This window comes from Nannospalax galili, unplaced genomic scaffold (genome assembly GCF_000622305.1).
Source record: "Nannospalax galili isolate Female #2095 unplaced genomic scaffold, S.galili_v1.0 scaffold707, whole genome shotgun sequence".
Taxonomy (NCBI): domain Eukaryota; kingdom Metazoa; phylum Chordata; class Mammalia; order Rodentia; family Spalacidae; genus Nannospalax; species Nannospalax galili.
Window position 1 is genome coordinate 640,094 of NW_008356263.1, and position 11,036 is coordinate 651,129.

The 11,036-nt window shown below is 46.2% G+C and overlaps 1 protein-coding gene across 2 annotated transcripts; it reads right to left on the bottom strand.

Annotated features, from left to right (window-relative positions):
- Positions 1 to 6,780: 6,780 nt before the first annotated feature.
- On the bottom strand, positions 6,781 to 7,795 carry LOC103751127 (oxytocin-neurophysin 1). Of its 2 annotated transcripts, none has more exons than XM_008854477.3 (3): positions 7,451 to 7,795; positions 7,010 to 7,277; positions 6,781 to 6,926 (listed from the first exon to the last, which is right to left on the bottom strand). In XM_008854477.3, the coding sequence occupies exons 1-3, from the start codon at positions 7,568 to 7,570 to the stop codon at positions 6,871 to 6,873; spliced, it is 444 nt and encodes a 147-aa protein (XP_008852699.1). In that variant the 5' UTR covers positions 7,571 to 7,795; the 3' UTR covers positions 6,781 to 6,870. The 2 variants fall into 2 exon arrangements, with proteins under 2 accessions (XP_008852699.1, XP_008852700.1); XM_008854478.3 differs by having other exon boundaries at positions 7,010 to 7,211; positions 7,451 to 7,778.
- Between the last annotated feature and the right edge of the window lie 3,241 nt (positions 7,796 to 11,036).

Here is an 11,036-nt window from a genome sequence, read left to right on the forward strand (position 1 = left end):
AAAAAGAGATTTCTGTTGCTCTCCTGGTGGGAGAGATACTCACGAATTCTGCATTTCAGGGGGCGCCAGCTGCTGCCTGGCGCGGAGTTTGGAGGCCCCACGTTGGGCACCAGCTGCGGGGCGGGTCCCTGTCTCTTGTGCGCCGCTGGTGCCGTGCACCGCGTTGCTGTTCGGATCCTTGGCTCTCTGTGGCTACTGGATGCTGGCGACTCTGTGGGTCGTTGCGCTTCCAGGCCAGTTCTGTTCCAAGCTACTGGGAACTCCCTCTATGTTTCGCGATCCGTCGGCCACCGGATCACGAGGGGAGGTGCAGGAACGGGGAAAGCAAGATCTTCACGAGTGGTTGTTTACGAAGGGACAGCCCCCTCCGGGGAGACTGAATCGTAGGCAGTAAGACACAGGATACAGTTCAGTCAGACTCAGTGGTATAGCTCCGTGATACAGCTCCTTTATTCAGTGATTCAGCTCTGATTTATTAGGGGGAAACCAGGATATTTATAGTGTGGAGGCAGTAGCAAAAGCCTTAGTTGATAGGTGCTTTGTAGGATGCCCCATTTACATGTGGTGGTGGGCTTCTGCCAGGCTGTCAGACAGTGCCTGATTATCACACAGGAAAACCTGGCAGTTTCATGCCGGAGGACATGTATCTGTGGTGGGCACTTCAAAAGGTGAGTCAGGAAGAGAGCAGGAAGGTGCCCCGCTGAGAAAGGGAGTCCTTCCATTCACGCCGAGCCGGCTTGCGGCTATCCGGACATGGAGAGACTGCTGCCTTAAACAGCAGGGGTTCCCAACAGACAGCCTTGTCTAGTTCCTGATTTTATTATTTATTTATTTATTTATTTTTATTTTTATGTGTATGCATGTATTGCCTGCATGTAGGCAAGTGAACCCTGTTGTGCAATGCCCGCAGAGGTCAAAAGAGGCTGTCAGATCCCCTGGGACTGGAGTTAACAGACAGTTGTTAGCTGCCATGTGGATGCTGGGATACAAATCTGGGTCTTCTGCAAGAACAACCAGTGTTCATAACGGCTGAGCCATCTCTCCAGCCCCTGGTTCCTGATTCTAAAGGGAATGTTTCCAGTTTTTTTCCATTTAGAATGATGTTGGATGTGAGTTTGTTGTATATAGCTTTAATTACGTTGAGGTAGGTTCCCTCCAGTCCAATTCCCAGTAGGACTTTGAACATAAATGCATGCTGAATTCTGTCAAAAGCTTTTTCTGCATCTATTGAGATGACAATGTGGTTTTTGTCTTTGAATCCATTTTATGATTAATGGTGTTTATTGACTTGCATATATTGAACCATCCCTGCATCTCTGGAATAAAGCCTACTTGATCATGGTGAATGATCTTTTTGATATGTGCCTGTATGCAGTTTGTAAGTATTTGTTGAGAATTTTTGTACCTATGTTCATTAAGATATGGGTCTATAGTTTTCTTTTTTTAATATTTTATTATTTTTATTTTATGTGTATGAGTGTATTGCCTGCATGTATGTGAGTGCGCCTGTGTCTTGCAATGGCCATGGAGGTCAAAAGAGGGCTTTGGGTTCTCCTGGAACTGGAGTTAAGGATGGTTCGTAGCTGCCATGTGGGCGCTGGGAATCAAACCAGGGTCCTCTGCAAGAGCAGTCAGTGCTCTCAACCGCTGAGCCATCTCTCCAGCCCCCATAGTTTTCTTTTTTGATTGTGTCTTTACCCGGTTTGGGTATTAGAGTGATGCTGGTGTCATAGAAGGAATTTGGGAGTTCTCCCTCTGTTTCTATTGTTTTGAATAATTTAAGTAGTATTGGTTGGAGGTCTTCTTTAAATGTCTGGTAGAATTCTGATGTAAATCTATCTGGGCCTGGATTTTTTTTAGTTGGGAGGCTTTGTATTACTGTTTGAATTTCCTTATATGTTATGGGTCTGTTTAATCTGTCGATCTCTTCTTGGTTTAGTTTTGGTGGGTCCCACGATTTTAGATATCCATCCATTTCTTTTAGATTTTTCAAATTTAGTGGCATATAGGTTCTTAAAATATTCCCTTATAATGGTCTGGATCTTTTGATGTTCTGTTGTTTCCCCTTTCATCTCTGATTTTGTTGATTTGGATTTGCTCTTTCTTTTGGTTAACTGGGCTAAGGGTCTGCCTATCTTGTTTAGCTTTTCAAAGAACCAGCTCTTAGATACATTGATTCTTTGTATTGTTTTTGCTTTAATTTCATTAATTTCTGCTCTGATTTTTGTTATTTCTCTTTTTCTGCTGGGTTTGGGTTTCATTTGTTCTTGCCTTTCCATTGTCTTGAGTTGCAATGTTAGGTCATTTATTTGTGCTCTTACTGATTCTTTAATGTAGACAGTTAGACCTATAAACTTCCCTCTTAGGACTGCTTTTAAAGTGTCTCAGAGGTTGTGTTGTGTTGTATTGTCCTTTTCATTGAATTCTAGGAATTCTTTTATTTCTTTCTTAATTTCTCCTTTGATTCGCTCACCACGAGTTTGTGTAGTGACTAAGGCTTTGTCCAGTGTTGATTTTGAACTTTATTGCATTGTGGTCTGATAGAATACATGAAATTATTTCTTTTTTCTTTTCTTTTTTTTCTATTTGTTGAGGTTTGTTTTGTGGCCCAGTATGTGGTCAATTTTTTAAAAAGTTCCATGGGGTGCTGAGTAGAAAGTGTATTCTTGGGCTGGAGAGATGGCTCAGTGGTTACGAACAGTGGTTGTTCTTGCAGAAGACCCGGATCGAATCCCAGCACCCTCATGGCAGCCAACAACTGTCCATAACTCCAGTCCCAGGGGATCCAACAGCTTCTTCTGACCTCTGCAGGCATTGTACAATATGGGTGCACTTATGCAGGCAATACATGCATACACATTAAAAAAAAAGTTAAAAAAAGAAAGTGTATTCTTTGGTGCTTAGGTAGAATATTTGAAAGATGTCTGTTAGTTCCATTTGATGTATGGTAGCATTTAATTTAGATGTCTCTCTGTTTATTCTTTGTCCAGTTGACCTATCTAATGGAGACAGTGGAGTATTGGAGTCCCTTACTATTACCGAGTTGGGGTTAATCTATGTCTTAAAGTCCTGTAGTGTTGTTTTTATGAATTTGGGTGCACCAGAATTTGGAGCATATATGTTAAGGATTGTAATATCTTCTTGGTTGATTGTTCCTTTCATCAGAATGAAGTGACCCTCCTTATCTCTTCTGATTTGTTTTCCTTTGAATTCTATTTTGTCAGATATTAGAATTGCAGACCCTGCTTGTTTCTTAGTGCCATTTTCTTGGAATAGTCTTTTCCATCCTTTTACCTTAAGGTAGTGCCTGTCCTTGAAGGTGAGATGGGTTTCTTGCAAACAGCAAAGAGATGGATTTTGTTTCTTAATCCATTCACTTAGCCTGTGTCTTTTGACTGGGGGATTTCAGTTCGTTGATATTTAAGGTTATTATTGAAAGATGTGTGTTGTTTGCCATCACTTTGATTGCTGTTTGTGTTCTCTGTCTAATTTTATGCTTCCTCAATTATACCTTTATTTATTTTCTTTCATTGCCCCTGGGTATAGTTGTTTCTCTCTCCACTCTCTATATTGTTTCAAGTATTCTTTGAAGGGCTGGTTTTGTGACATGTATTCTTTCAAGGTTTTTCATGTCATGGAAGATTTTTCTTCCCCCCTCAACTATAATATACATTTTTGCTGGGTAAAGTATTCTGGGCTGGCATCCATGGTCATTTTGAACTGGGAATATTTTGGTCCAGGCTCTTCTGGCTTTCATAGTTTGCACTGAAAAGTCAGGGGCTGGAGAGATGACTCAGCGGTTGAGAGAACTGGCTGCTCTTGCAGCGGTTCAATTTCCAGCATCCACATGGCAGCCAACAACTGTCCTTAACTCCAGTTCCAAGGGCTCCAACGCCCTCTTCTGACTTCCATGGGCATTGCATGACACAGGTGCACTTATATACATGCAGGTAATAACACTCATATATTGTTTTTCTTTTGCTGCTTTCACTATTCTCTCTTTGTTCTGTTCATTGAGTGTTTTTACCATGATATGTTGTGGGTAGTTTCGTTTCTGATCCTGCCTATTTGGTGTTCCTTGTGCTTCCCCCATCCCCTGTATGGGGATGTCTTTCCTTAATTTCAGGAAATTCTCTTCTATAATCCTGTTGAAGATCTGGTCAACACCATTAGTCTGAAATTCTTCTCCTTCCTCTATTCCTATGATCTGTAGATTTGGTCTTTTCTTGGTGTCCCACATCTCTTGCATATTCCATTCCCGTGTTTTAAAAAAAATTTTCCAGCCAGGCGTGGTGGTGCACGCCTTTAATCCCAGCACTCGGGAGGCAGAGGCAGGTGGATCTCTGTGAGTTCGAGGCCAGCCTGGTCTACATGGTGAGTTCCAGGACAGCTGGGGCTACAGGAAGACCCTGTCTCAAAAAGACAAAAAAAAAAAAATTCCATACGCTAGTTGTGGTGGCACACGCCTGTAGTCCCAGCACTTGGGAGGCAGAGGCAGGCAGATCTCTGTGAATTCAAGGCCAGCCTGGTCTACATAGTGAGCTCCAGGCCAGCTGGGGCTACAGAGAAACTCTGTTTCGAAAAGACCAAAAAAAATTTTTTTTTTTTCTCCATAATCTGCTTGAGCGGTCCAATTTTTCAATTTTAACTTCCAGTGTTGATATTCTGTTTTCCATTTCATTCATTCTAGTGGTGAGGCTTTCCCCTGTTGTTTCAAGTTGGCTTATTGAATTTTGCACTCCCTTCATTTCTGCTTGAGTTTTCTTCAATGTTTCTATCTCTTTTGTGAATTCATTCAGAAGTTTATCCCTGTCTTCTTTGAGTTCTTTGATTTGTTCGTGTGTTCTTTAAATTCGTTGAATTCCTTGATCGTGTTTATGATTGTTCTTTTAAATTCAGTGTCCGGGGTTATCTCTAGGGGGTTCTCCTTGTAGAACTCTTCTACAGGACTGGTGGAGTTTGGTGGGGACGTAGTGTTTTGGCTTTCCATTGTATTATTCTTTCATTGTCATTTTGGCCTGTGAATTTCTTTTGTTGTTTATGACTCTGATATGAGAATTAAGTTGAAGTATGCTTCTGTTGGTATTATCTGGATGCCTAGATCCTTTCTTTATTGTTATGTAAAACTGGTTGGTACAGGTTTCAGGTTCTCTCATGTTTATTTTGGAGGGAACTGATGGCTTCAGATCAGCTATTCAGGAGTACCCACAGAAGCCCAATTCAGGTTCCAGTCAGGTACACTCAGGCTTCCTTTACCATGTGAGGCAGGATCTGGGTGCGCTCCTCTGTGTACTCAGCCCCTATGCCAGAGGGAGGCCAGAGGGAGGCCAGAACTCAGCTCTCTCTGGCAGTCTGCTGAGATTACTCTCTTGTGGTCTGCTGAGATCAGAGCCGCTGTACCTATGGAGGTTGAAACCTACCCTCACAGGCTGTCTGCTAGATCACATCCTTAGCCCACCAAGGCCAGATCTGCTCCGGGGCCTTGAGAGGGGCCCCCAATTAGGGGGATGGGTATGGCGCAATTAGGGGAAGGTCATCACCATGTGGAGACAGGATTGGGAGCTCTCAGGCAGTCAGTCCCCCACACTCTCAGGCCCTCTGCCAGAGAGAGGCCAGAGGGAGGCCAGAACTCTCTGGCATTCTGCTGAGATCAGAGCTGCTACACCAATGGAGGTCGGAACCATGAAATAAAAAATTTAAACAAGAAAATCTTCAATACCGAAACCAAACAAGTACAGTGGTATAAACCGACCCGGCAGCCTCTACCAGGTGTGCAGAGGTATGTCTTTTTTGCCTCTACCCTGTGAACCCCATATACAGTTGGTTGGGGACTCTGGGTTGATTTGCCCCTCGTGTGCTTGTTTGTGTGTTTGTTTACTTGCTGTGACAGAGACAGGGCCTAGAGCCTTGCCCCTGTGAGTCCAGAGTCCACTGGGCTCCACCCTCCTGTACCTCCCACCTGCCCCCCCCCCACTCCACCCCTCCACCACATTTAATCAAAGAGACAATGAATTTGGTTGCTTCTGTGTTAAGGAGTGGAGTGAAAGCATGGCCTTTGTGCCATGCTGCTGGGCAACACTGGCACCTGGGTGAGGCCTGCTTTGCTGGAGTGAGAGGGTCTTTAATCCAGCAGTTAGTTATAGATCCCCAAGAACAGGGGTTCTCTTCATTTGTCCTCCTGGACTCTCAGGACTTCATACTTTCCCAGAATATAGCAAGAGGTTCTGTTACTGCACAGGCAGGAGTGGCCCCTGGGATCAGGCCTAGCCCTGAGAACAGCAGGAGAGAGTCCTTCTGGCTCTCAGTCCAGTAGCCTCCTTGGGGCCTTGGAAATATGATGGCCCAGCAACCATCCTCCCATCCCCAAGGCCCTTCCTGCTTGGCCAGGCCTGCTTCCTCAATCTCTAAGGTGTGGCTGAAGTCTCATTCCAGGTCGGAAGTGAGTGGTGGGTCCCTCCTGCCTGTCCCCTTCATTCAAGTAACCTGATACTCCCAGACTTTCTCAATGTTGCTCTTAAGCCTATCTGCGGCAGAGGCCTGGCCGGGTTGGGAATGGGAAACTGGGCTGCACAGCCTTCTCTGAGCCACCCCCAACCCTCTTTCCTCTAAGAACTTGTTGGATGGTGGCAGTCTGTGCAACACTTCCCTGGGCAGCCGGTTTGGCCTCTCCAGCCCCGAATTGCTCAAGCAGCCTGGACTCAGGTCCAGACCAGAGCAACCGGCTGCTCCCCAGTGTCCTCTTTCCCTCCCTCCCTTTCTGACACACAGACGCCAGTCAAGTTGGAGGGAAAATCTGCTTTATTTTTCATTTCTTCTGGACGTGGCTAAGCAGAGCGAAGATGGCGTCCCGAGGGTATCTGCAAAATGGGCTCAGCGCTCGGAGAATGCGGATTCAGGGTCGCAGGCTGGATCCATGCGGCAGCCATCTGCAAGAAGAGTGAGTCAGTGACTTGGGCTGCAAACCCGGGAGCATTCGGTCTGTCGGTCTCGCCAGCTTCGCCCTGCTTACCCGGGCTGCAGCAGATGCCCGTGGCGGCGCAGCGGCCTCCGCTCCCGCACGACTTCTGGCCGGACTGGCAGGGCGAAGGCAGGTAGTTCTCCTCCTGGCAGCGCAGCGCCTCGGCGGTGCCCACGAAGCACCCCAGCTCGTCCCCACAGCAGATGCTGGGCCCGAAGCAGCGCCCTTTGCCGCCCGGGCCGCAGGGGAGGCACTGCGGGGGTGGACCCGGGTCAGCGCGAGGATTGCTGCGCATCTCCTGGGGTGCTGTGGTTCTGCGCTTGGGAGAGCGTTGGGACCGACCAGGCTGTGGGTACGGGGGCTCTGCCTCAACCCTACCAAAGCCTGGGCTCCCACACAAGGCCAGGGCATGGCTGGGAAGACAGGGGAGGTGCCCTCCAGGGGGGAGTCCTTTCTGGCCTTCAGCTAGCTGGAAGGGGACAAGATGCTCACCTTGCGCATGTCGAGGTCCAGGGCAGCCCTCTTGCCGCCCAGGGGACAGTTCTGGATGTAGCAGGCAGATGTCAGAGCCAGTAGGCCAAGCAGGCAGCAAGCGAGACTCGGGCAGGCCATGGCGTTGGTGATCTGGGTCCCTCGTCCAGCGGAGCTGATGATTTCTCCAGTCCAGCCTTTTTATGCCTGGACACTGCGTTGGTGAAGCACAGGCTTAAGGGAACAACTGCATGGCTGGTCACAGCAGGTCGCCAGGGTCAAACCACAAGCAGGCCCATTTATTAGCAGGGTCTAGGCTAAGGTCAAAGTCAGCACCGTGGCTAATAGGTCTGGAGCACAGATGGTTGATGCCTGAGAGCAGCCACAGGAAAAAAGAGAGAACTGGGTCGGGGTGGAGAGCATAGTCCATTCAGGGACTGTTTGTCCAGACCTCCAATGCCTCTGAGTGCAGCAGGATAGGGAAAGTGGACGTGGGTCCTTACAGTTTCTTAAAATTTCCTTGGATTGGGAGAAAGATTATGTTTTTCTTCAGCTTCTCAATGCAACTCGGCTCTTCCTTTAACTAGGAGGTTAGACAATAATTCACAACAGCAACAAAATCAGTCAAAAGGAAAAAGAAGAGGAAATTTCCTTTTGTCTTATGCATTTAAGACTCTTTAGGAGGGGTGTTGGATTTGGCTCAGTGGCAGAGTGTTTGCCAATGTGAGAGGCCTGGGCTCACTCTCTAGCATGGCAGCAACTACAGTAACAACTTTGGGGGGAAGTTTTTGCAGTTTAAATTTTTTTTTTCTGTTTGTTTTTTTGAGACAAAGTCTTACTTTGTAGCCCTGGCTAGTTTAGAATTCATTATGTAGACCAGGCTGGGCTCTAACTCACAGAGCTCTGCCTGCCTCTGCCTCCTGAGTGCTGGGATTTAAAGGTGTGTACCACATGCCCAGCTTCTAAAAAAAATTTTATTCTTATTTATGTGTCTCTGTGTCTGTGTCCGTGTGTGTTTCTATGTGTCTGTGTGTATGCCACCTGTGTATAGGTGTTCTTGGGGGCCAGAGGAAGGCACCGCATCTCCTGGAGCTGGAGTTACAGGCAGCAGTAAGCTACCTGTTGTGGGTGCTGGGAACCAAACTTGGGACCATACTGCAAGAGCACTCCGATGGCTGGTTTTAATGGCAATTGCCACTAATTAGTAGGGAGCCTCACCTGAGGAACTGACCTGATTGCCTTATTTAATACAAGAAGAGCCACCCCAAATGCAGAAAGTACTTCTGGTAGCTAACCAGATAAAAAGGGGTGTGACAGAGGAAGATTATTCACTTTCTGTTTGTTTGGCCTCCCCTCCCTCCACTGAGATGATTTATCCTGTTGCTGCTGTTGATACTTCACTGACACCAGATCCAGCATTTCCAGGCCTCTGCCATTGACTGAGGACCAGCAGCTCTTCAGGATCCCCCCAGGTTTTCAGCCTCAGATTGGGACTGCTTAGGCACCCAGCACTCAGCAACTTTTGGGGTCTTGGCCTCTTCAGTATGAGACAGTCACTGTGGGGCTACTCCAGCTGCTGAGCACCCACCCAGCCTCAAAGACTGAGAAACTACTAGGGTCTCATCCTTTGAGGTGTGATTCAGCTGTTGTTACAACTTTGAAATAAGCTGACTAATAAATTCTATTACTATATATTCATTCCATCAGTTCTGTCTCTCTAGAGAACCCTGACTAATATAAGTAGTATGTACTCTTAAAATAAAAATGGCCAGGCATGGTGGTGCATGCCTTTAATCCCAGCACTTGGTCCTCCGAGAGGCAGGAGGACCTTTGTGAGTTAGAGGCCAACCTGGTCTACACAGTGAGTTCCAGGACAGCTGGGGCTACAAGGAGACACTGTCCCAAAAAGACTAAAATAAATAAATAAATAAAATAAAATAAAAATAATAGGGGCTGGAGAGATGGCTCAGCAGTTAAGAACACTGACTGTTCTTGCAGAGGACCTATGTTTGATTTCTAGCACTCATATGGCCACTAACAACTGTGACAGCCTCTTCTGTTTTCTGAGGGCATTGCATGACATGGGTGCACTTACCTATATGCAGGCACTACACTCATACACATAAAATAATAAATAGGGACTGGAGAGATGGCTCAGCGGTTAAGAACACTGACTGTTCTTGCAGAAGACCCAGGTTCAAATCCGAGCACCCACATGGGAGCTAACAACTGTCTGTAATTCCAGTTCCAGGGGATCCACAGCCTCTTCTGTCCTCCGCGGGCATTGCACGACATGAGTGCACTTACCTACATGCAGGCAATACTTACATGCACATAAAATAAAAACAATAAAGAAAATATTTAAAAAATAGCTGGGCGTGGTGGCACACACCTTTAATCCCAGCACTCGGGAGGCAGAGGTAGGTGGATCTCTGTGAGTTCAAGACCAGCCTGGTCTACAAAGTGAGTTCCAGGACAGCTGGGGCTACAGAGAGACCCTGTCTCAAAAAGACCAAAATAAATAAATAAATAAATAAAATATTAAAAATAAATAAATAAAATATTAAAAAGATTTTATTTTATGCATATGAGTGTTTTGCACATATATATGTAAGTGTACCATGTGTGTGCCTAGTGCTCACAGAGGCCAGAAGAGGGAATTGGATCCCCTTGAACTGGAGTTAAGGATGGATGTTAAGCTGCCATGTGGGTGCTGGGAATCAAACTCAGTAAGAGTGGTAAGTGCTCTTAAGCACTGATCCATCTCTATAGCCCCCAAAACATTAAAAAAAGTATGTGTATGCATGTGTGCTTCCATGAGTTTATTATATGTACCACACGTGTGGGTAGCCATGGAGGCCAGAGAGCATTGGATCCTCTGGAACTGGACTTATAGGCAGTTTCAAACTGCCCAGTGTGTAAGCTAGGAACTGAATCTTAGGTCCTCAGTAAGACTAGTAAGTGCCCTTAGCTGCTGAGCCATCTCTCCAGCCTCCATTTTTTGCATTTTTTTTTTGGTCTTTTTGAGAAAAGGTCTCCCTGTAGCCCCAGCTGTCCTGGAACTCACTATGTAGACCAGGCTGGCCTTGAACTCACAGGGATCAGCCTGCCTCTGCCTCCCAAGTGCTGGGATTAAAGGCGTGCACCACCACGCCTGGCTGTTTTTTGTATTTCTAATATAGTATGAAATGAAGTACACATCGAGGCAGGAGCACATGGAGGGATGGACCCCTTCATTTCATGGCTGTGAAACAGAGAGAGCTAGGAAGGACCAGATCTCACTACCCACTTCAGAGGCATGCCCCCAATGACTGAACGACTTCCCACTAGGAGCCTGTCTTAAAGCTCTCACCATCTCCCAATATACCTTCCTGGGGATAAAATAAAAATAAAATCAAAATGTTAGCTGGGCATGGTGGCACATGCCTTTAATTCCAGCCTGGTCTACATAGCAAGTTCCAGGCCAGCTGGGGCTACAGGGAGACCCTGTCTCAAGAAGACAAATAAAAAATAAATAATAAATAAATAAATAAATAAATGTCCACTGTGGAAGGGTTACTGATCAATGCTTGAATAATAAAGGGGAAGAACTGCCCAGACTTTGTTT